The 26,132-nt window shown below is 49.5% G+C and overlaps 1 protein-coding gene across 1 annotated transcript; it reads right to left on the bottom strand.

Moving 5' to 3' along the window:
- Nucleotides 1-1,844: 1,844 nt before the first annotated feature.
- LOC306950541 (mucosa-associated lymphoid tissue lymphoma translocation protein 1-like) lies at nucleotides 1,845-25,292 on the bottom strand (the record flags this gene model as incomplete). Its single annotated transcript, XM_079540821.1, has 14 exons — nucleotides 1,845-2,162; nucleotides 3,540-3,665; nucleotides 7,976-8,127; nucleotides 8,259-8,390; nucleotides 8,662-8,789; nucleotides 9,378-9,452; nucleotides 12,800-12,977; nucleotides 17,716-17,919; nucleotides 18,721-18,747; nucleotides 21,904-22,000; nucleotides 23,268-23,446; nucleotides 24,139-24,292; nucleotides 24,600-24,718; nucleotides 25,202-25,292. The coding sequence occupies 14 exons, from the start codon at nucleotides 25,290-25,292 to the stop codon at nucleotides 1,845-1,847; spliced, it is 1,980 nt and encodes a 659-aa protein (XP_079396947.1).
- Between the last annotated feature and the right edge of the window lie 840 nt (nucleotides 25,293-26,132).

Below are 26,132 nucleotides of genomic sequence, written 5' to 3' on the forward strand. Positions count from 1 at the left end.
ATGGATAGTTGACAATGAATGCTGGCATTATTTTATCTACATTTCATCAGACATCATTTCAGCCTAATTAACGTCATCTGATCCATCTTCTAAATCCACACTTCAGTATAGGGTCACTTAAAAGAAACAATCCTCAGACGTAGAAGCCCAGAAGCTAGAGTTCAAAGCATAAAGAACATTAGAATAATATTAAATCACTCCGGCAATTAGGGGAAGAAACAAAAACTATTAACTTAGAGCCACATGAAACTATGCACCAAAAACACCAGTAGTGTTTTATTTAGAAAAAATACAGTCTTGTTATGAACTAGATTACTAATTGCAGGAGATGACTCCTCACTTGCTGTAAGAGCCAGGGACGTGTTTTGCCCCGCTGGTACAGAAGGGTGTGCACAATCCCTCCCAAATGCCTGCAAACAATTCCTACTGACCTGTCTTACGTTTCTGCTGGTGTTGACTTAATCTTTGGTTCTCCCTTCAATCAGTTTATTATTTTCTGGTTTGGTTTCCCTACCAGTCCATCTAATTCAAACTACATCCTGTACTTTTTTTTTTTTTTTTTTTTTTTTTTTTTGAGCTTTACATTTTTTCCTAGGAGACTTTCTCAACTTCAGCCAGATGGGGCCTCTCGTTTTTCTCCTGGCTCTACTCACTCCAAGAATAAAAGCCTCCTCTGTTCTCTTTGGACTGGCTTCCAGCATTTGTAGGATGGTTTATCTGGAAGGAGCAGTTCATATTTTTCCATGCTGCAATAGACAGTTCCCACTGTGGACAGACACACTGCTGCAGGAGAACCAAAACTAACAAAATATTCACTCCATCCCTCTTTTAAAGCTCAGGAACTTTCCCCATCCCATCACCTTGACTTCTCAAGGAGTCTTTGACCTCCAAGACGTAGGATGGAGATCCCACACCTCAGAGGGGTCACTGGCCTCCTTTACACTGTAGGACTGCCCTCCCCTGCAGAGCTCTGCCGAAACCATTACTCAACAACAATCAGAGGGGCAGGCAGGGAGGGGACTGCGGCTGCTCAGGCTGGCCCTCCTCACCCACGGCTCTTCCAGGACGGCAGGTTCTCTACAGAAGGCAGTGCTTGGAGTTGCCTGCAGTGAATGCACATTGAGGCAGGCACTCTGGAAAAAATAGTTGCACTAATAATGACATTTTTTGAGGTTTTTCCTTCTCCACCCCGGTCTTTTCCATCCCCTACACATAGGGGATTCTGTGTCAGAGGAACTCAAGACCACACAGGATCTAACTCCATCTTATGCCCCCATGTAACAGACTAGAAGGGGCATGCTTGCTTTTACGAGCAAGCAATTTTCTTGCCCCGAGTATAAATACATTCAGTAGAAATACATAAACACATAATTTAAAACCTGCTTTGACACAGGCAGGACTTGCAAACTCTCGTGCAATCCCAGGGGAAAGCTTACACACTGACCCAGTCTGATCTGGGTCCTTTGGTCACTCCTTGCATCCCTTGCAGAAGTGGTAACAATCAGCAGTGGTGGGTTTTGAGACGGTGCCTGTGCTGCACTGCAGGACTGTAGTGTTTGTGGGTTTCTCAACACAGTTAATGCTGCAAATCCTGCTTTCAGGCACTCGCTTAGCAAACCCTGATTTGCAGAAAGTATCAGCCTGTGCCCTTGACTATAAGCACTGGTGGGTGCCATCTGCCAACACTATGACTTGTCGAGAGGCCAGGTCCTCTGCCAGACATGACAACGACGCCTTGGTGATATCTGCAGAAATTTCATTTTGACAGGGTGATCGCTAAGCCTGGAAAGCAGCTCAGTTCTGCTGCGTTAACATCTGAAGGCTGTGCATGCCAGCTCCTGGAGTCAGGGGTGCTCCTGCCCTGGGCCAGCCCGCAGCAGGGCTGAGCAGAGCTCGCTCATGCTGCGCTCATCATTCTCCTCCGGCTCACTGCTGGACTTGGAGGGGCTGCTGCTGGGCAAGCTGCGGCCAGTGCCTGTCCTCAGGGCCCCACTGGGGTCTGCCCGGGCTGGAGTGCTGTCATAGCTGGGCCGGGTGTAGTTCCTTTGGGTGAAAAACTGCCCCAGCAGCAATTTTGGGAGGATTTTCTGCAGGCTTTCACAGGTCCTCTGCTTTGTGCTCAGCTGGGTGTAATGCAAATCCAACTGCAGGACCACATCCGTCTGGAAGGAAAGAACAAAGGACATAAAGTGAATTGGGCAGAAGAGCTGAAGCAGAGGCTTTTGCTCCATCAGAACACTCCGTAGGCTCAGCTGCCATTCTGAAGGCTCATAGCCCCATGCTGTGGTGTGCCAGAGCAGTGCTGCTGCCTCAGGAAGTGAGCTGCTCTGTACATTTATGGCATCTACAGACCTGAGCCACAGTTTCTGGATTTCAGGACTTGTCCTGAAACCAGGCCACCTCCCTGGAGACCTCACCGAATAGGTCACTGAGAGCACCGAGGCCTTGGGGCAGAGGGAATGCCATGACATCCACCCTGGTCATCGTGTCCATCCTTGCCAAAGCCCAGCACTGCACACACAATAGGAAGGCATGTAAGGGCAAAGATGTGAACCATTTAAAGCACACATGCCACAGTACAAAAAAACTGACAGTTTCAAACGGCAGCACTCTGCAAGGATCCATTTGCAGTCCATCTTATTATATATGGTGAAAGATTTGGAAAATAACGGGCTTGTGGCAGCCACCCCCCTGAGTATGGAGCCTTAGCATGGGGCTGTGCCCAACATGCCCAGCTGTACAAAGCAGGAAGATGGCTCATGCAGCACAAAGGAGATTTTGCCTGGCAGGCAACAGGGTCCAGCTCTCATATCAGCATTTAAAAGCTTGGGAAGGGTTCAAGGGCTCCAGAAACGGTCAAGTGCTGAAAGAGCTGCCATATGCTGAAGCACGTGTCCTACCCAGCTAATGCTGCTCGCTGTAGGCAGATCCACACAGCAGTTCGAGAGCAATGTTCAGGTGTGGAGCCCTGCAGATAAGCATCTGGCAAGACCCACTGGCTGGGTGCTAGAGGAGAAAAAACTAAGGGAGAAACAAGGTGCATGCTGCTATTTGCAGAGAAAGGACTGGCTGGAAGAACCAAGCCAGGGGACCAGTAATAATGCCTCTCATGTGGTCTTTAAATGGTCTTTTTGAAGAGTGCCAAGGGGGCATCTGGCTCAAGCTCAGCAGTACTGCTCTGACAGCAGGAAATAATCCCTCCTGCTGCTCAAGTCCAAGTCCATCTCTCAGGCAATCACAGTGCTTAGTGAGACTTCCTTCATCCACAACATTTGGGTTACTCTGACCTCTATGAGGCTGCCACAGGCAAGGAACAGCCTCTCTGGCCAGGCACTGGAAATAGAGAGTGAGGCAAGAGAAAAGCAAGCTTTTGTGCCCACCAACAAGCTCTGCTAACACTGATGTGGGCGTGATGCTGACACCCCAGATGCTGGGCATCCTCTGCACGGAGCCAAGAGTTACATGGTCAGAGAGGGACAGCCAGCAGCAGGGGAAGTACTGCTTCTGTGAGGCTGCAGGAAACTGTATTTGTACTCTACCTGAATTTTCTGTAGTCCACAGAGTTGGAAGACGCAGTCCAGCTCCTCGTGCTTATAAACAGAGGTGAGCAGAGAATCCATTTGGTCTGGGTGGCTCTCTTCCAGATTGGCAACATCGTCCACTTCCTAGGTCAGGAAAACAAAGGAAATGTGAGGAAATCTCAGCATCTCCCTGGGCACGGAGACACAGCTGCCCATCAAACATGCTGCTTCTCTACACAGCAGTGCCTGGGGCTGGCCTGTGCTCTTGACACTTGGTCTAGTGGCAATGTGGTGTACTCTAACTGAAGTACTACAGAACACAAGCAGCAGGAATATAGACTTTACACACTTATCTCAAGTAAATCAGTAGCAAAACCTAGCTGAACACCCTCTGAGGGCAGGAAATCTCTGTTATGGGATTTCCAGTGGTGTAGATGGCAGCAAAAGCCAGTATCACAATGACCTGTAGTGTAAGAGGCCTGTGGAGGAGGGAGTAAGGAGCTTCCCAAAGGCATAGATGGAGGGAGATCTGAGTTGTGCTGGGTAATGAGTTAGCCCCTGCCATTTACAGAACTGTCATTTCCTGCCTAATTACTCAAATTTCTCCACAACAGTTCCCTCTCACTAAGATCCTCATCAGTAACATTTGCGTCCAGGAACACCCCCTGAACTGCTGCCTGTAGAAGGCCAAAGCAATTTGTTCCTGGCCAGAAGAATACTGGCCGTGGAAGCTAAAATGCTGGATCCTAAACGCTGGGATTTGCAGGCATCAGAATCACCTTTGTCTGCAAGGCTGGAAGAACAGGAGTAAAAGTCATTTATTTCACTGCTGCTGATCCAGCAGGTCCATTGGAGGGAGGCAGGCTGAAGAAAAGCATTTATAAATGCTAAATGTATAAAGCAAAGTCAAATTCCATCTCCCCGCCTGGCAACTTGTTACTGGAAAGAAAAACTGGAAAGCATTTAGGATAGATCAGGGCAGCAAATGGACCTGGCAAAAAGGGAGGTGGGTGTGCCAACAAAGCGCGGACACAACTCAGAGGGGGGTGGAGCAGCTGTCCTGCACAGGGAGCCTTTGGCCAGCCTGAACTGAAATGGGAGATAGACTGCAACACAGAGCACTTCCTGCAAACAAACACTGCCCTCTCCTGCCCTCTCCTTGCTTGGCTCATTGCATCAGGTATCTGCTCCAAATCCCAAACGTGGACACTGCTATGCTGAGCCCAGTAGCTGGGTTAAACTAAGCCTGCAGACAAAACAGAAGCACAAGGGAAGTCATCCTGGAAGCCACTGATGCAGAACTTCAGCAGGACGCCTGCAAAAGGGAGCAGAGTGCTCCCACAGCACCCCGCCAGCTCCATCTCACCTGATACTGCTGACCTTGCACTGCAGTATGCACTTAGCTGAGGTCAGAATGAGCATGCAGTCAGCACTGCCAGCCCTTGCCAGCAACAGGAAAATGACCAACTCTTTGAGTTAAAGGTGGTGCCTGTACTTCCAGTAGCATTAGGAAGGTGCCTGTTGAAGCTGGGGTTGGGCTGTGTCCCCTTTTTTCTCCTTGCAGGCACTGATGTGCAGTGGATCAGATGACTTCTAAGTGCCTCCTTTTTGTAACTGCATTACCAGCCACTGTGAATCTTCAGAGATTAACATCACAGTTTGGTTCCAGCTAGCAGGGCAGGGATGCTCAGATCTGTTCTTGCACAAGCTGCTCTTCTGTGTGTCTGTCTATTAGTTTGCAATTGGACTGTGATGCCCCACTTTCATCCCAAGAAAAATTCAACACTATGGGTGTGACTAGCATGAATATAGCAATACTCCATTACAACATAAAACACGGTGCACGGGAAGCCAGGCAGCACCAGGAATCTGGACTGGGTTAACCATGTAGTGTCCCTGAATGGTAGCAAGCCAGTCCCAAGAGCTGAACAGCCCAAAGAGATGTGCTGCATTTCTCTGGCACAGACATCAGAAGGAAACAGTACCAAACTCAGTGCTTCAGCCTCAGCAACACTGAGGAGAGCTCACACAAATCTGGGAGCTCTTGTTTGTAACCTCAGCAGAGTTTTCTGCCCTGCTTTGGTTACACCAGTGGCTGTGGACTGACCACAATGACCCAGCTGTTTCCCCCATTATGCACAGCATCTGCTAAGTAACAGCCTTGCCATCAGATTGCATCTTTCTAAAATCCAATCCTGTCTTTCAGCACCCTGCACTGCTGTGCCACTTTACAGGAGCCTGCAGGCATTTATGGACATGGATTAGATCCCCCTGAGACTCCCCTTCTCCAGTCTGAAGTCTCAGCTCTCTCAGTCTCTTCATGTAGAAGAGATGCTCCAAGCCCTTCAGCACGTCCATGGCACTTCGCTGGACATTCTCACGTCTCTCTTGCCCGAGTTCAGGTACCTGGCTGTCAGGATAGATAGCAGCCTCACAGTGACATCTGCTGGCTTCTTCAGCACTTGAGGGTGCATCCTATCAGGTTCCACAGACCTGTGTATATCTGAGATCAATTAGGAGTTCCCAGCGCACTCATGCAGGCCTCCCTCTGCCTTTGCCTGCTTTCCTGTTCACTGGGATATCTGAGTCAAGAGGGGGATCCTTGAAAACACACCAGCTCTCCTCAACCTCTCATCTATCCAGGGCTGACACAAAAAAACTCCAAAAAACAAAAAAAAAATAGCTCTTGAAATCAGTGACCTTCAAGATGGAAATCTGGGCAAGGACTGACCTCATCTCAAGGAATCAATTAAAGTCTTGACATGTGTGGTTCAAAGCTCCTTTGTTGACAGCAACTTGTTACCCACATGCATCTGCACAGGGATGTGGTGGAGTCATTGTCCCTGGAGGTGTTCAAGAGCTGTGAATATGTGGCATGAGGGACATGGTTTAGTGGCTATGGTGGGGATGGAGTTGATAGTTGGACTAGATGATCTTACAGGTCTTTTCCAAACTCAATGATTCTACAAAAATGGGAGGGATGTGACTGGGGAGGCCATTAGGTCAAACAGCTCTGGAGCAAGTGACTTGACTTCAAAATAAGGAGATCCAACACAGAAAGCAGACATTTGGACAGCACAGATTAAAAAATGGGGATGCCTTAGATCTCCGTGTAATTTAGCTCAACTTATATCCTAAAACAGTCTTTCTCTCTGAGTACAATCTGCCAAATGAAAATGCAAGATGAGGGATGGAAGAGAACACCAGCACTACAAAATCAAAGAAAATGGATCAATGCTAGAAAACACCACTGTGATTACCTCTGACAAGCCTTACTGCAAGCCCAGGCTCCTCACTTTTGTAGGCAGAACATGGCAAATGCAAAAATGCATTTGCAACCAAGTATCTCCCCGGGCTCATTCCACAGGGCTTAAAACATACAGGAGCCAGGTGCCCTCCTACAGACACCCTTGCATCTCTGAGTTGGTCCCAAAGATGTGCAGGGTAGCCCTGCTGCAGGCATCTAATTGGGCAGACCAATTGCAACCCAGAGCCAGGATGTGCTGCCATGTCAGCACACACCACTGGAGGTCAGTGTGGGCCATCACCGCTGGGGAAAAGGACAAGGACGGCGGATCGATCCCACCTGCTCTCCTGGGTCCCTTTTCGGTCTGCCCCGAGTTTCTCCTGTGCCAGCCCTGCATGCAGAAGCAAGCCTATGGGTCCCCCCTTCCCCACAAGCGCTGCCGTGGAGTGGATGTGCACACACAATTTTCATGCATGTTAAGGAGCTCACAAGGAGAAATGAAGAAATGATGCTTTGGCTTGGTGGCAGGTAGGATCGGGCTCCCGACCTCTGCTGGACGCACCGCTCCACGCCAGTGACAATAAGGGATCTGAGGGCAGCACCCCTCCACCAGCAACAAGGGCAGAAAGACCCAGTGACAGTCATGCTATCCTTCAGCAAAGGGACTACACAAAACGAGGAAGACTGTTAGCAAAAATGAGCAGCAAAAAGGGTTAAATCCTAAGAGATCCACCTAAGAGGCCACCAGAGCTCTTACAGGAAAGATTCAAGGAAGCTGATATGGCTCAACACAGAACAAGTGCAGAGGATGTACTGTTTCATGGAGTTATTTTATAACAGTGGGTTAAAACAGCATCATTCAAGAATCAGATCTGCTTCCAAACACAGAAAACGGACAGGCTTTTCATCTCAATCAGATTAAATGCAATAATTCAATCAGGCAGGCCAGAAAGAAGCCTGAGAAATAACTGGTTAAAGGCTCTGAAACCGGTGCTAAATCCATTTCATAATGCGTTACAAGCCAGGCAGGCCACTGAGACATGGAGGGAGCATTTATAAGGCACAGAGCACTTGCAGAAAGGCAGCATTAAGAGTGGAGGGGATCCTTTTGCAGGTTCAGCCCTCAGGCTCACTATAATCCCCCTCCCTTTGCTGCTGCAGGGAGAACCGAGGGGAAGGGCCCAGCATCCCCCCACAGAGGACTCACAGTGGGCTGGCGGAGCATGAGCTGCGCATCAGTGAGGAGGGCCGGGAGGTGCTGCAGCCTGGCGCAGACAGACAGCACGTTGGAGAACAGCCGGTGGAAGCGAAGCTCTGCCTGCACCCCACAGGGGAATGTCACTGTTTCGCTTGGAGGCTCTGCAAGGGAAGGCAGAGCAGGGTGAGAGGTGAGGGTCCCGCTGCCACCTCCCTGCCAGGTGGAGCCAGTCAGGGACACGGGGTCCCTCTGCTCCCTCCTGCCTTGCCTGGCTGCTCCCCACACAGCTCACCGTGGCCACATCCCCAGCGCTCTGTGGCTGCTCCCGTGGGGCAGATGGGGTCCGTCAGGGAACGGGCTTCCTTCAGAGTGTGCTTGATCTCCATCACCTGCTTCCCAGTGACCACGGGATCCCGGCCAAGGTCTGGAGGAGAAGACATTTTAGAGGCACAAGTGTCACTCTGGGTTCCTTATTTACCATCCTGCCTTTCAGAGCCTACATCAACATACTGGTCCATGCTGCCAGGTCACTGAAACCTTGCATGGAGTACAGCCTGAATCTTCATTTCTGGGGAGGAAGAATGGGGGTGCTCATCTTCCCTCTCTCCCTTGCTAGGATTTGGATTCTGCCAATATTTTTTCTCATCCCTGCTAGGGAAATACATTTCCAGGTTGGGTACAAACCACTCCTTTACCTTCTAATACATCCTCCAGCATGTGTGTAACTTTCTTCTCCTGCAAAATATGTTTCTTCAAATATTTCATGAAGATCCCAGAGCTGAACTGCCCATCCTGCAACTCATAGGCTTCTGCATCTTCGCTCCTGCAAGGGGAATGACTTGTCTTTACCTTTCTGAGATGGGAGGAAGTCCTGGGAGTGAGTCAGGGCTTGCTGACTCTATTCAGGCTGTGCCAGCTGAGCATGAATTAGCCTCTCATGCAATGGTGCAAAGTGCTTGATATTAGCTCAGAAGGTGAGAAGGGAATAGGATGGGAAAAAAGTAGAGAAAGGGGTCAGAGGAGGAGAGCACTGCCTCTTTTGCCAGCCTCAGTGGGCCACAGCAGCTGAACAGCTTGTAGAACTAGAGTTGGAGCAGTAAGCTCATCTTCATCTCAGGAGGTTCCAGATGTCATGCCTGTGGCACACATACTTTGGGAATCAGGTTCAGGCTGCTGTCACCTTCACAAGTACCCTATAACTGATGAACAGCTTGCCACTGGCAATATTAGGAGGAAGAAAAGAAGTGTCTGAATGGGAAATACTAGAGATAAAAGGGTGAGAGATGGAGGAAAAATGAAGGAAACATGAGAAAGGCATTCTGAAGCCTCTGAAAGTCTGCAAGAATGAAACTATGGAAATAGCCAGTATTTCTTCCTGTGTCGTAGTGTGGGCACAGCAAAGCACACTTACGTGGCATAGCCATAAACAGTATTGCCCCAGGGCTCCAGCGGCTGTACCTGGGAGAGGGCACACTCTGGGTTGTACCTGTAAGAGGAGATGAAGATACCAGTCAGTACTGAGAGCATTTATCAGAGCATGCCTGCAGTGCAGAGCCAGTGTGCTCCATGAAATTCACCTCCTGTGGATGGAAGTAAGAACAGCCTTCATATAAAAAATAAATGCTCGCGTTGTAGGGCAGCAACAGACTAAAGCTAGGAATCCCAAGAACACAAAACCAGGGAGAAACGAGCAGTTAGGGCCACCTCTGACCTATTTGCATCAGTGGTCTGCTCTACGCAGCATATGAACCTAGAGCTGTGGGTGCAACCTTGCCTCCCCTCTCCTGAGGCTAATTTTTCACAAATTCAAGGGACTCGGAGGTGCGCACAGAAGCACAGCTTGTGGCTACAGTTTGTCTGCCTGTCCCAAAGCTCTGGGGTGCCCCACAGCTCTCTTTTAGCCCATGGATGTACCTTGTGCCCCAGGAAATCAAAGCTGACACATGGCCAGATGGGATCAGTATATGCAATTACATCTCAGAGCTCAATATTGGTTTTGACACCCTTGTCTAAATCTAGCTCAGTGAGCACCTAGATGGTGACCTGTTATTTCCAAGGTTGGGTGTATCAGGAGTGACAGTTCTGGTTTCCACTAAAGCAGATGTCATGGTAACATTAATGACAAGCCTTGCCTAGGAGCAAATCTGACTCCAGACAGACCGGAGAACATGGGGACTGGTTGCCTTTGAGGTAGGAGACCTACACCAGTAATATGGATATGTTCCTGATCGCAAACAGAAAAGAGCACAGAGATGGTGTTACTCAGTGCTATTCAATTCTAGAATAGCTTGCTGGAACTGAAGTTGGCACACTAAGAAGAGCAGAAGGGATCACTGCATTGCCAGCACCCAGAAAGTTACCTACTACTGGTGCAACAGTCTGGAGAAGATGTTTAATGGCAGCATTAATCTGGTTCGTGAAAATTTTCTAAAGATCATGAGAAGAGAAAATGTTGGAAAGGAGACATGCATCTAAATATGAACAGTGAACAGAGAGATTTATCTGCCCCTTAGATGTTCCTAAACGAACGTAGAAATCTGGGATTCCAGGTCCAAGAAGAAATGAGAGCTCAGATCCCCAAATAAGCTGAGGTACTGTTGTCTGCACGCCAGAAACAGTGAGCTGAGGCTGCACAGACAGAGGCTTTTGCAAATCTTTTGTGATGGCACCAGTAAAGCCATCATGCATGCAGTGAAAATACTGGCCGCAGTCCCCGCCCTAGAAGAAGACAAAGTTCAGCAGGGCGTTTCCAGACCATGACCAAAGGCAGGGAGATGTCTGATATCAGAGAGCGTGGCAAAGCTCCAGTAAAGGTTCACTCATCCTGCATTCAGACTGAATTAATGCAATTCAGTTCTCATCTACATCCCAGACAGAAGATGGTGTCCTTTTCCTGCCCTAAGCAGCACAACCAGAAGCCCTCATAAATCAGGAATTCCTGGAAGAGGCAATCGCATCCTCCAAAAATCAGCATGTGAATTACTGGGTTACACGCAAGCTCCATGCCCCTGATTCCTCCTGTGCTGAAGCTGAACATCTGCTACCACTTGGCAAAGGAGCCAGGCCTTTCTCATCTCCTTGGTATTTCTGATGCCAACATATGGGGCGAAGAGATACTTGGTGTGAAATCCTCCTCAGCACACACTGCTCCTCCTGGTCCATGCATGGCTGGGCAAGCCATGGAAAAGCAACAGCCATCTGCAATTCACAACAGCAATTTAACAAAAAGGGCATTAGGAAAGGAGGCCCCAGGAGTCCTGTTTTACTGGGTGTTGTGAACACACAACTATGAAATCCAAAGGCTTTGCTGAGCTGAAGCAGTGACTTCTTGAGAAAAACAAGCCCAAGCAGGGAGCTTCCACAGCCATCCGCTGTGTGCCCAGTGATAACACCTACTGCACAAAGTGCTGTGCTTGCTGTGGGAAAGGGTAGGGAAAAAGTGTGAGACTGGGGGAGGAAGAGAGAAGAACAGCCACATAACATCAGAGCAGTTCTCACATCACACCCTGCTCCCAAAGTGCAGTAAAATTCACTGAGCAGATAAATGGCCAGCAACATCAAGGAAGGAGGTATCAGCTCCAAACCATTTCATAGATTGTCGCTGTTCATGTTAGAATTCCCAGGGAGCCTCCATGTAGCAAAGCTGCCTCCCCATCACATTCTGCCCTGCTATTTTCAGGTGCAACATTTGACATCTGGACAAGTTCCTGGGCTAACCTCTGCCACCAGATCTGGCAGGAGCTGTGCTAATGATTCAGCAGCTCTGCTCAGCAAGGGCTCTCAGCAGCCTTGGGACAGGGAACCAAAGCTCTCTCCTCCATGCAGCAGCAGTGAGCTGCACAGTGATGTTTTGCTATGAGGCATTTGGGGCAGGTATCAAAGAACAGCAAGCTCCATCACTGTTGACAGTTCAGAGCTGCAGAAGGCAGGGTGACTCTCAGTGCAACTTAGAATAGCTTGTAAGCTATTCTAAGCTAGTGTTCCCACCTCTGCAGCTAAAAGACACCGAAGAGTCTTTGATGGGCCTGACAGTTCTTTCAAGGCAGTGGTATCAAAAGTTGTCCTTCCATTGCTCAGTGCAGAACCACAGAAAGAAGAGGGAAAATTTTCTTCCTTCAGCCTCCAGATTCTTCCTGTCCTGTAAGGAGGGCAGGAAGCCCCTCTCAGGAGCCCCAAATAAATGAAACAGTGACAACTTCTACTGGATAAGCCTAACTACATCTACTGAAACTGGGCAACTAGTAATTTTCTGCAGCTCACAAGCTTGCAGGATGGAAACCTGCAGGTCAAGGGAGAATGATGGGCTTTCCACACTGAGAGAGGAACAGCTGATCCTGCCCTCAGCAGCAGCCTTGGTCCCACTTCACAGTGTAACTTCAGAAGCCTTTAGAGAACTAAAACCAAGTAGCATAATTTGAAATATTTTTCCTGTCGTATTGCACTCTTCTCACTGAGATGGAAACAAAAACACAGACAACACTCCAGGCGACCTGCTCAAATAGCCTGCATTTGGCAGGCTTTTTCATCTCCCTAGCACATCTCAGGCAGGATCTGATGCTTACAACGCTGTATCTAACACGTGACCAACTGGGCTTCCCAGGACATCCTGCAAAACCTGACAGCCTTGCTGATTTCATGACACAGACGTATAACCTTTCACAGAGACCTTGCCAGTGCAACAGAGGACGTGCTCTTGAAAATCCATAAGAACGTCTCACGTAGCTGTGCAGGAACCCATTGCTGAAGGGAGGATGAAGCTGGCAGCTGTTTCCCCAACCCCTTGAAATGCCATGCACTGCCTGTCCCGGTGAGGAAGAGGAAAGAGCACCTTACCATTTCCTGCAGGTGTCCAGCAGGATCAGGTTCAGGGCTGTCTGCTGCTGCTGCATCTTCTGAAGGATCCTCTGCACGCTGATGCAGTTCTCAGGGGCGTACAGTTGTGGAGCATCAACAGGGACCATGTAGTTCCTCCCCAGGTGTTCATACCCGTGCCCAGCATAGTAGAATATAGCTGGGAACATGGAGAGGAGAAGATGAGTCATGATGCAAGCTTGCAGGTCTGCAGCCAGCTCTCCACAGCCATCTCCCACCTCCTGCCCTGTAGGGGGACTGGCTTGGGACACTTACACTAGGAGCACTTCCAGGCAGACAAGTTGAGCTACCTACCCTGAACTCAAAGACCTGACTTTCTTCAAATCCATGCCCTTCAGTGGAGCAGCCCTGAGAGGTTCTCTTGTATTTGTGGTTTCCAGCAGCTCTTTAAGAGACACCAAAGTCACCAAGGTTTATACATTCGCTAACCCGTAATCATTTGTGCAACAACATCCAGGCTTGGCATCTGCCAGGCTGAATATCACCTTTGAACAAGTATTTGGCAAAAAAAAAAGATCTCTTTGCAAGAACGTGACAATAGACAAAGCATTTCACCCTGACCAACAACACTTTAACAACCTTTTAAAGAAGAAGCTTCTCAGCTACCTAGCTCAGGACAGACTCATGCAGGCTCAAATGATGGGAAATATTCTTTGGATTTCAAAGGTCTGCTAGTATTTATACATCTATGAGACAGTGAAAAATGAGACTGAGAAAAACAGAGAGATGAGAGATGCCCAGAACATGTGGACTGTGTGCTTCAAAACCTCCAAACAGATACCAGCCCTCTAAGGGGGGAGAAGAGACAGATTCATTCAGGTGTCGGTGGCAAGTCCAATGTCAATTTGGTTTAGGAGCACAAGAAACATAACAGTGGTTTCTAACTTTACAAGAGACAGCAACATGGGAACATCCACGCTGGAAAGCCAGCACAGACGAGCACAGCAAAGCTAGTGCTTCTCCAACCCTACACACGTGTTCAGTGAAGGGCTCTCCTTCCGCACGAGAATCCCTAGGTGGGCTGTAGCTTTCCAAAAACAAGCTGTGAGTTGGTTTCCCAGCACTGACAGAACTGTTTGGGGGATGCTGCTGAAAGACAACTTGAGGAACTGAAATCTGTTAAAAATAGCTCTGTGAGGTGATGCAAGCAGTTGCACTACCGCAATTAAGGTATAGAGAAGAATGAGAGGTCAGAAATGAGAACAAAAGGCTATAAGGCAAAAGTAGAAGACATTCTTAAGTCAGATTCACTGCCAAAGCCCATGCTTCACTGAATAATCTCTCCTTTATTTTCTTCACTCTTCCTGGCCCTGCAGTTTGCAAGAAACTCACTTTGATCTCTGCTGCTGGAAGGGATGCAGTGAATGGGACAGGATCTGAAGGACTGAAAGCATGACCTCATCCCATGGAGTGAAACCATGACCTCATAGTAAATGAGGCCTAAAGTCATCTTCAGTTTCCGTTCTCAGGGGACAATGGAAAGTTACTCAAATGGCTGTTTTCACGGATGCCCACGAGGTTTGGGTTCCTCTTCTTAGGGATCAACAGCCAGAAACAGAGGGCTCAGATTTGCACAAGTTTAAAACTTTCATAACTAGCAAATCAAAGCCACAAAAGCTCTGAAAATATAAGAGTATAACATGGGAAGAATTGTGGAAAAATCAGATACAGTTCTGTCAAGTTTGGACCCTAAAGTAGTCAAGCATTTCTGGCTTTTGTCTCTCTGACACCATTTCTGTACTTACAATGGAGTTGATGGCATCCTATGCCTAACAACATCACTGACACTTGGAAAGAACTGAAGTATGACAGAAAAACCCACAGAGAATCATAAAGTTATCAAATCTCCTAACTTTGGAGGCCTTGCTTTGCACCTTTGAATGCTCCCTGCACTATTTAAGCCCAGTGACTGGAATTCAAACAGAAAGACAGGAACTTCACATGAGCTGAACAACTTCGCTGCAAATCTCTTCTGGACTGAATTGCTCTTCCTGAACAGGAATGTCAACATTTTGCCCAGAGGGGAAAAGGCATTTTGGTTTTTTTTTTCCGAGTTACATTTCAACACTCTGCCCACATCTTATGAGTCAAAAACTGCTGATCAGAGACAAGCTTCCGAGTACCAAATTAAAAAGGGGAAGCTCCAGGCACTGCTTATAACACAGGAAATGTCAACATGCAGCTTAATTAACCCATGACAGCATGTTCCTCCTATTTCCCTTGTAAGCTTTTGCTTTTGTTGCATTTCTGACATTTTTGACTCGGGACTTTTTAGGACACTTGAAATAACAGCTGGGGAGATTTCTTGTTTCTCTGAGGGCTGTATAATTAGATTATTCAGGGGATGTTTGGGTCCTTCAAAATGCACTGTACCTTTTGTAAGAAGAGAGCTGGAGAAAAAACAGATGAGCCACTGCAGTGAATCACAGAAGCCCTTGGATCACCTCAAACATCCAGGCACGCAATACCATTCTGCCTGAAATTAAACCTTGGTTTTTTTGCTCTGGGCTTGAGTAACCTGTGATGAGGTTGAATAACAAAAAGCACGAAGTCCTGCACTCAGACAGGTTAACACCAGGCAACATTTTGTCTGGGGTTTAGCTCTGGTTGAATAGTGATGCTAGAGATAAGGAAAACACAGCAGCAACCCCCTAAAGATGAGCCAGCACCTGGGAACAGAGCTACCTTAGGAGACACCTTAGGGACTGGCAGAGGAAGGGAAGTTGTCAGCACCACCACTGACCCTAAGGAGACCCCACTTATGTCCTACGTCCAGTTTTAGGGAGTTCAGTTCAAGAAACAAGAAAAAGGCCAGTAGAAACTATTCAGTTATTGGGCTCCAGGGCCTGGAAGAAGGGGCTGGGCTGGGCAGGTGATGTGGAGGTGAAGGAGGGCGGGGTCTAATAACAGCCTACAGCTGCTGGAAGGGCAATTAGGCAATTAACGAGACAACAAAGCCCAACTCTCTTCATCAGCAAAGGCCATAAGACATGGGGCAACATGCTGCTGTCTCACCATCATCTGTGTGAGCTATGTCAAAACTGTCTCTCTCAGTCAGCTTTAGGTGTTTATCCAGGAGCTACTGCCTTGAAAAAAAGTGATATACAGTGTTTAGAAGGAGTTGCTGGCTTCCTCTAAACATGTATTTCTAATAAAAAGACAAGTTAATTTCAAGGATGTGTGCTTCACCTACTTCTTTCAATCTTATGCAAAGAAAACAAGTGAAAAAATGCAAGAAGATGGATCAGTGAGAGGCAGCATCATTCAGAAGACCTGGGGCAATCAGCAGGCAGACAGACCCAACACTCCACCCCAAGTCTGGATGCCACCCAATTACAGCAAACATCTTCCACTTGATCACAGTGTGGGGACTAGCCCATGCCAAGGTTCACTACCTCCGAAGAACAGACTGCTCAGCTTAGAAAGCTGTAAAGAAAACCACTATTTGAGGCAGGCTATGCCAGGCAAACACTTGAGGCTTATCAGGGTTCAGTAGCTCAGCTGTTTATGTTTTCCTTGCCAGTGCACATAATCAATTTTGCCAGGAAGGATCAATGGCCACAAAAGCAGAAAAGTACTGGAAGTTTAAATAAGGCATGACAGCATGAATGGTTTCCCATTTCCCAATCTTTTTCCTCTCCACTGCTTATGAAAACAGGGGAATTACCATGGAAAAAAAACCCATTTGGTCTTCGGGCACTACACATACAAGGCAGGAGCGGCAGTGCCTTACACAGACGTGGAAAAAGCACAGCATCTCCCCAGGGAATACTCTGGCTCAGGAGAGGAGACAAAACCTGAGACACAAGGGGATTTCAGAGAGCAACCAGAAAAGGAATCTGCAAGTGAAGTCACAGGACTACGCTGCTGTCAGATGACATAGGGCTGGAGCAGCAACCTCTGCCTGCTGCCTTTCCCTGCCAACTCAGCCTCCCTGGGTGAGTCAGTGCCTCTGGGAATGAAGGAGCTTTGCAGTGTTTCACTCAGGGCCTCATCTCTATCCATTACACAACTCCTGACCGCACAGCAAGCACTGAAATTGGCCCTATGCTGACTTTTGCTGCCTCAATCCCTTGGTACACCAGTGAGCTGAGAGGGTGCTGAAGATAAGCACTGCTCAAAGCAGGCTGTGCCTCATGCTGATGTTTCAAAGCATAAAAAAAAGCCTACCAAAACCCAGCAAACATCTGCCAGGTGTTTTTGGAGTATCCATCATGCTGGAAGAATCTCAGAAATCCCAAGGAAGCTACTTTCATCACAAAAATCTGGACACCTGCTTTAAGACCCACAAGATCGGCTCTTTGGTTTTGTGTTTATGGAACACTTCCCCAGGAAGTTAAACCACAAAAGCCACCTGTCTGCAGCTGGGAATATGTGCTTCTGCAAAAAGCCTGTCATCAGGACTGAGAAATAAGGAAATTTTGGCCAACTGCAGCCAATCAGAGATCAAAAGGAGCTTCTGTCCCGACAAAGGAGTGTGTGGGGCAATCCACAACCAACCTCCTAAATTCTGTCATCTAAGAAAAAATGTAAACACCCTCTCCCACTCACCATCAGAAGCACTGGCTTCCCAAAACCCAAGCACAAAACCATGCTAATCGAGTCAGAGGTTAGCCACATGATGGAGAAAAACCTATTTTGCCTGCATGTAACCCGGCCCAAATTGAATGGTGTTTACCTGGGATTTCTGCCAAGCCTGGCACCACTGCAGACTGTGCTGCAGGGATACCCTAACCCACATGAAGAAAAGTGGGTTAGCAGAGCCCCTAATTTATTTATTATTGTTATTTTAATACAATAGCTGTTAGGGAAATTGCCAAATCTCTGCTCCTCCCTTTCTCTGACTGCTGCCACCTGTATGTAAACTGCTGCCTTACCATAGACTCCTTTCTCCAGGAGCTGTAGGAACCGACTGACTGCTGCCACCATCTCAGCCTTGTTCAGGTCCAGGAGAGAGACAACTTGGAAGCCCAGCTGCTTCAGAAGAAGACTCAGCTCAAACACATCCGTGACGGGAGCCATCAGGTTTGGATGATGCTGGTAATGGTTGTTGCCCACTAAAAGGGCTAGCTTGCCTGTAGCTAACAAAAACAAGTGACAAAGTTGTAAGTGCTCAGCAGGTAGCAAGGTCTAACTTTTTTTGGTTGGCACGAGGACAGGGGAAATCCTTTCTCACTTTTAGGAAGGAAGGTTAGACATGTCACAAGCCTGCAGTGCCCTCCAGAAAGCCCTCAGCTTTTTCAACACTTGAATAAAACGCACAAGGCATCGTTTTGAAAGAAAAACCTGAAAAGTTTCCACTTGGGAAGCAAAACTCCAGGAGCAGTGGAGGATCAGTGCTACTGAGGATTTCTGGCACAGGTCCTGTCATGTCTGTCTCGCATACTGGTGGTGCCTGGGAGGGGAAAGCTCTGAGCTATCTTCAGAAGTAACTTTCCCCAAGGGAGAAAGGAAAGAAACTCCATCTCCTGCTTTCATTTTAACCCCCAGATATCCCTGTGGGAAAATCAGATTCATGGGTTTCAGCAGCTGTGGGAGCAAGGAGCTTTGCTCTAGTCCAAGGAGGTATTTCAAAGAAGAAAAAGGTGTTGTGCAAAGCAGACTTCATTGTCATTTGGCAGGTGTGGAGGCCGAGGTTGGGTTACCCATTAGGAATAATCTTTCTCCACATGGTGAGACAGATGAGGTCTTGGCAGGGGACAAGACTCATCCTGTGCCTTACAGATCTGATCCAGAAAGCAAAGAGCCTGTGGCAGCAGCATTGTCATAAAAGCTTGAAATGGCCTGGGCAGGAAAAACACATCAACGCCTTCCCCTCCTATCTATTCTGCAGCTTGACTTTTAATTAAGGGAATAATTTCTCAAGAAAAGACAGTACTCACCAAATAACTTCCCAGAGCGACAGGTGTCTGGAAAAGAAAGAGGGGAAGATAAGTCTGTGCCCAGCATGCAGCATCCCTGCGCCAGCTCCCATGGCAGGTCTGGAACCTGTTTCCATGGCCCCTGGCAATACAAAGCTGGATCACACAGTGCATCTGCATCCCTGCTGCAACTGCAGAAGTAAAACAGGCTGCTCCTCAAACACGTTTTTTGCCACTTCCTTGTTAACCCTACAGTCTGCTCATTTGAGGAGTCTATTTGCGTGGGATTTATCTGAAATCCCATTTTGGCAGCAAAGGGGAACAGCAAGTGGTTGGGGATGAAGGTCAGGGCATGCTGGAAAGAAGAGTGACTATGTGCAAGCAGCTGGGAAACAGAGCTGGGAGAAAGGGCAGGCAGGGGAAACAGAATGATTCCACAAAGAAACTCAGTCAACATAAGCTTCAAAATAGAGAGCTACTCCCTTGAGCAGGAAGGAAGCCGACTGTTTGCTCTTGGTGGTGATAATATTCCCAGCACCTACAACACCCTAGTTTGCTTTCTCCTGAATTCCAGCTCAGGAAGGCCACCCCAAACATGGAGTTCACATCCGTGAAGTCCATTACCTGCCCTGCTGAAGAGCAGCAGGGCATCCATGCAGGAATCCCACCCCTGAGCATTCCCAGCATGAAGCCTCTGAAAATCATCATTACCACGACAGATATAGATTTTCCTATTATAAAAACCAATCCAGCCCAGTGAAAAGCCTGAAATTCTACAGGCTTCATATGAAAAAAAGAGTAAGGACATATTTTAATTGTGTAAATCTTACAGGTCTGGAAGACCTTTAGCATCTGAATACACAGTAATGACTGTACTGCTAATTAAAGAATCATAGAATTATGGTTGAAATAAGAAATTAGAAATAAGGTTGGAAAAGACCATCAACACCACGGCCACTAAACCAAGTCCCTCAGTGCCACATCTCCACAGTTCCTGAACACCTCCAGGGATGGTGACTCCACCACTTCCCTGGGCAGCATGTTCAGAGAAGAAATATTTCCCAATACCCAACGTGAGCCTTCCCTGCTGTAATTTAATGCTATTACCTCTCACCCTATCACTGTCACCCAGGAAAAGAGGCTGATCCCCACCTTGCCACAACCTCCTCTCAGGCTGTTGCAGGGAGTGATAAGGTCTCCCCTGAGCCTCCTCCTCTCCAGGCACCTGTTCCACTGCCCTCCTCTGGACATGCTTCAGGACCTCGATGTCTTTCTGGCAGTAAGGTGTGCAAATATGAACACTGGAGACACAGCCTCACCAGTGCCAAATGCAGAGGGACAATCACCTCCCTGCTCCTTGGGCTGTGCTATTTCTGATACAAGCCAAGATGCCATTTGCCTTCTTGCCCACCTGGGCACTCCACTGGCACATGTTCACATGGCTCTTGACTAACACCCCCAGATCCTTTTTCTCTGCACAGCTTGCCAGCCACTCTGCCCCAAGCCTGTAGCGATGCACGGGCCAAAGTGCAGGATCTGGTACGTGGTCTTGTTAAATTTCATCCCATTGGCCTCAGCCCCTCAATGCAGTTTGTCCAGATCCCTCTGTAGGGCCTTCCTGCCCTCACACCTATCGACACTTTCTCCCAATTCGGATTACCACACTTGCATTCAGTCCCACACATGCTGAGTGATCACGTTCAATATTATCTGCTCCATGACCTCCCCCAGACCGAGGTTAGGCTGACAGGCCTACAATTTCCCAAATCCTCTTTCCAACCCATTTAGTAGATGGGAGTCACACTGGCAGTATCCTGTCTCCTGGGAGCTCCCCCGTTGACCAGGATTGCTGAGAGACAGTCCAAAGCAGCTTTATGAGCACTTCCAACAGCTCCTTCAGCACCCTCAGGTGGATCCCATCCGGCCCCATTTGTGACAATCTAGGTGCTGCAGCTCCAGGAATGCCTGGAAAGCCACCAGAACAAACCTGTTTGTGCTTTTCCTGTCTCTGACAGAGCTGCTTGTCTCATTTTAAAGCTATCCAGCCATAACATTTGGAAACCAACCCAGTCTGTTCATGCTGTCTGTTACTCCCAGGCACTGCTTTGCAAGTTGCAATGAGGCAAGGAGAGTACACAGGGCTCTCAGATTATAGAGATCCAATTTGCACCCTGGAGAGATTTTAATGCCAGTGAAAAACATTAGATGAAAAGCTTATGGCATAGAAAATTCTCTAGGTGGAGTAAAGAGTCCACAAAGCTACACTTGTCTCACAGTACTGCAAAGGCACACAGCCAAAGTAGCTGTCACATCAGAGGCAGAGCATGCCCAAGGCTCCCGGGATCCATCTTCTCCCCAGGATCCATCAGGTTGCACAGCACACGCAGCACCAGCCCTGGGCTGCCAGCACGATGGACCTGAACCTCCCAAAATAAACACCATCCTCTCCAGCACGATACATCTGAGCATGTGACCACATCACTTCAACTCGGTGAGGCTGTAAATTCACCTTAATGAAGGACCCTGCTACATCTTGTTGGGGAATCTATTAAATCAGTAACTTGACAGGGCAAGAAAGGCTGCAATGAGCACCTGAGAGCACAGCCTAATGCAGCAGGTTTCCTACAGACTGCAGGACACAGTAGCACTCCAAGCTGCACCACAGTCTGGTGGGCAGACTGCTGGGTTTTTTTTTTCCTTTTGCAGATGCCGCTTCCCTCACTATTTTTGAACTCTGTTATCAAGGAATCACATTTATCACAGTGCTGCCTGATGCCTGCGTCCCCAGCTCAGGGGTACACGTGCAGCTCTGCTGAGATCATCCAGTATATCCAGGGTGTGAATTAGTGCTCTGAGAGCTGTTCCCACGACAGCTGCTGCAGGACTGCCAGGACACTCCTGCATCTCTTAGAGCTCTGCTCCACTCTCACATTCGGCTCCCTGCACAAGCAGTGCTTAAAAGCAATGGCTTTCTTTTTTTCTTGTTACTAAGTCTGTTCAAGCTGGGGAGGGCTATGCATTCTAGCTCTTCCAATCCCACAACCCTGAGCCCAGTTTCCCCTTCACAAACTGAGCCCTAGGATAACATCTCAGCACTTCATCTACCAGCTTGGTATCTCCATGCAAGTTCACTAAAATTGTCTAATTCCCTTTCACACCAGAAGATGATTTGCTGCAAAGCAGACGTGGTTTAGCTCTGCTCACCTATGCGAATGTCCACTGCATTGGTCCAGTGCTCTCCATGGCTGTTGGAAGCACAGCAGAGATACGTGCCAGAGTCGCTGACTTTGGTGTGGCTGATCTAGACAGATCAAAAGTTAAATTACATTATTTATGGTGACAGCCTTCTTCTGAAGAGCAAAAGTGCTCTGCCCAAATGCTCTCCTTTCTTTATCCACCAGCCCTGAAACTGTGTCACAGCCATACTCTGCCCTAGAAGCTACACAAGCAGGACAGCACGTGGCCAACACCAGAAGGTTCCCAATTTTCTTCCTGGATGACATTTTCTACATATCTATCATGTAGCATGTTTCCCATCTGTATCCAACCCTCCTGAAGGAGCTCAAGAACCCCAGCAGTGCTGGCTTGCAAAAACTTCTGTGGTTCTCCAGCCCAGACTCCTACTCAGAGAGGAACTAAAGCCACAACTGTGTCAACTCAGCTGCAGCTGTCAAGACAAGTCTTGAAAATCTTTGATGACAGAGATCTCACTGCCTCTCTGGGTACATACTCCACAGCTGCACCATCCACCCGCAAAGGAAGAACCTTTTCCTAGTCATCAGGCTGGGAAAAGAGCTGTTTGAGACCATGGTCCCTCATAACACCATCTGAGAAGAGCTTGGTTCTCTTGCCCTTATTGCCCTTCAAGTGATATCCCAGGAAGAAATCTGCCTTTCTTGCAACAAGAAGACAGTGCTGACTTGCACTCAGCCAATGAACCACCATAAAATCAGACCTTTTGCTGACTCCATGACTCTCTCCTGCTGTGAATAACTGCTTTTCCTTCTAGCTTTCCTGCAGGCACACACCATTCCCGCAGCTTCATCACTCCACAACACCTTGCACATTTATACAATAGCTCTTGTGCTGCTACAAGAAGGTATGAGAGGCCTGCTGAGAGCCCTTAATGCTGGCACATCTGTGAATCTCTTATTTCCTAGAGAAACATCCACAGCTTTTAAAGAAGCCCATAAAATGTATTGCCTCTTCAACCCCAGTTCTTCAGTCAGGGCTATCAAAGCAACAGGGGGGATCTGTGCAGTGCAGGGAAATGTCTGAGCACAATGCTCTTCCTCCAGGGCTGAAGAGAGGGGGAAGACAGGCAAGGAGAGACAGCTTTCTGCTGGCATTCACCTGATCACGCAGATCAAAGCATTCCTGAGCCTCTGCACACAGATAAGAGCTAGACTGAAGGACTGTCATCCTCAGTATGAGGATGACAACAGCATAAAATTTTCAGCAGTCTGTCCAAGGCTTCTGAAGCTCTCCCATGCACACCATCCCATTGGGCTTCTCTCATCACCCACCTCAGTAGCCAAAGTTTCTGAACCATCCCGAGGTAATGTTACCCAGAGTTTTTTTTTCTTCTGGTGTTCCAGCAGGTTCCCGTTTCGGTACCACTGGTAGCTGGGGGCTGGGACCCCAACGGCAGCACACTGCAGCTGTAGTGGTTTCCCAACTTCCACCTTCTGCTCAGTGGGGTTGAGGATGATGACTGGTTCTCCTTGCCAGAGCTGAGGGAGCAGTCCTGTGAAGCAGAGGCAAGGAATTAGTACTCCCTTCGTGAGGACAGAAAACAATATTTGGTTTTTTTCTGTGCAGTCCATGTGCTTTGACAGAGAAGTAAACTTTTTCCACCCACACCAGGAGATGCCATTCCACAGGATGGCTGTGCTCACAGTGTCACCAATACATCTTTCTGCCCCAGGAGCAGAGAATCCTTGAGAGCAATACATGACAGCATATGACACAACAAAGCACTGCCTCTTGCTTCCCGGTCCCAAAGGTGCCTCAACTCCTGTCGATGCTCACTCTTTCCTGCTAAGGGTGCAGCCAACACGCTGAGGTCAGGCACACCCTAAGTTACTTTGCCCAGCTTTGAAATAGCCAGACTGCCTCATCCAGTCCCTCTGCCCTATGCAAACACCTAGCAGCAAACACCCAGTATAACTTCCCTCTAGTAAACCCACAGTGAGTGGTCAGCAGGGCAAGAGGGTAAATACAAGCTGGGGTTACCAGGATCATGACAGGGACCTGAAATACCTGGAGCACAGTCACAGTGGTTTTGCTTAGATCCACATCACTGGAGCAGTTCTCCTATATAATGACTTGAGCTCGGAGGACACAATGCCCCAGAAACCACAAAGGACCACTGCTGTGATATCCAGCAATGTCTGTGCAAAGCAGAGAACAGAGCAAAGCTAGAAGACATGTTTGTACCTCCGGCAACGCGTGGATGAACCTCCACCTTCACCCAGTCAGAGAAGATCACATTTCTGTAGAGGTCGTTAATTCTGCAAGTGTAGAGTTGGGTCTGCTGTGCAGTGATGGGCAAGTCTTGCTTGGTGGCACCAGGAATCTGGTAGCGGACAGACTACAGAGAAAACACAGGCAGTAGGCAGCAAGTTCCCCCATCACTGCTGGTAGCAGAAGGCACCAGCAAGCCCCTTTAAAGGCAGGACAAGCTGGAATCCCTGGTTGTGTCACCTCCTCACAAGGATATGGGGAGAAAGAACCAGTGGAAACCCTTGGCAAGCACATCTGTACTACCACATCTCCTCTATTCTCTTCCAGCCTCCCGCTGCCCACCTGCACTGCTAACAGAGGGCCAACTCACCTCACTGCAGGGCATGGAGCTGGCCCAATGCAATGAGGAAAGTCACCCCTGCTCACAACATTACCTGGCACTGACAAAACCACTGGTACTGCAGTGAGGTGTGGGCCTCTGCTCTGCAGTGCAGAGCGAAGGAGTACCCAACAGGAACGGAGACAGAGACCGGCTGCTCGGTGATCACAATGGCTGTTGGGAAACAGGCGTGGGTTTGCAACACAAGCAAGGAGATGGACACCACTGGGGTGGCACTGAATGGGTCACAAAATCATAGAACCATGAAGGTTGGAAAAGACCTCGAAGATCATCTGGTCCAACCATCCACCTACCACCAATATCTCCCACTGAACCACCACTGAAGTCTCTAAGTACTACATCTCCATGGTTCTCGAGCACCTCCAGGGATGGTGACCCCACCACCTCCCCAGGCGGCCTGTTCCAATGCACCATTGCTCTTTCAGAGAATATGTTTTTCCTAATATCCAACCTGAACCTCCCCTGGTGCAACCTATGGCCATCACCTCTCATCCTCTCACTTGGGAGCAGAGGCCAACCCCCACCTCACCATAACCTCCCTTCAGGGAGTTACAGAGAGTGATGAGGTCTCCCCCGAGCCTCCTCCACACTGACCCATCCCAGCTCCCCATAACACTTGTGCTTCAGACCCCTCACAGCTTCGTCGCCCTTCCCTGGACACTCCGCAGGTCCTCGATGTCCTTCTGGCAGTGAGGTGACCAACACTGATCACAGCACTGGAGTACATCGGCACGAGCACACACATCCCCGCTCGGGTCGGGTCGCTCCTGCTCCTTCCGCGCATCACCGCCGCCGATGCGCCAGGCTCGCCTCCCGCACGGCCCGCCGAGAGCCGCCGAGCAGCGAGAGACGGACGAGCACCACGAGAGCCAAGCAGCCCGCCCCGGCTCACCTGTCTGCATCGCTCTACCGGCTCCTCCGCTGCCGCCGTGCCTCGCTCGCCCCGGCCGCCCTCAGCCGGCGGCTTCCGGCCCCGCCGAGCACCTGCGGAGAAGAAAGCGGCGGCCGGGGATCGCGAGGAGCCCCCGGCCCGCCCAGGCCCCGGGCAGCGTGGCGGAGCCCGAGCCGCCCGCTCTCCCCGCTCCCTCGGCGGCCGCCACTGGCCGGGCAGCGCCGCGGTGCGGGGCTCTCACCTGGCGGCAGCGGAGGCGGCCGCGGGCCGCCATGGTCGCCAGCGGGGAGCCGCCGTCCTCGGGGGGCAGCGCCGGGCTCCGGCTCCCCGGGAGCCCGCGGGCCCTGCGGAGAGGCGGAGGCGCTCACCGGGGCTCGCCCGGCCGCGGGCCCCGAGCTCTTCCGGCTCGTCCCCAGGGCCGCTTGGACGTCTCCCCCTCGGGCCCGGGGACGGCCCCCGGACTCACCTGCCGTCGGCCCCGCCGCCCGGGGAAGGCCCCGCGGGCGCTCGGCGCCGCGCTTCCGTGCCGCCGGGCCCGCCCCGTCGCCCCGCTCCGAAAGCGAAACGGCGCGGCGACTCCGCCCGGGGCCGGGGCTGGCTGCGCAGCCGGGCAGGGCCTGCTCCGCGGGGCTCCGGCGTGCCCGCGCCTGCCGCTGCCCTGAGCGTCGTCGGCCC

Source organism: Tetrao urogallus (assembly GCF_951394365.1).
Source record: "Tetrao urogallus genome assembly, chromosome: 11".
Taxonomy (NCBI): domain Eukaryota; kingdom Metazoa; phylum Chordata; class Aves; order Galliformes; family Phasianidae; genus Tetrao; species Tetrao urogallus.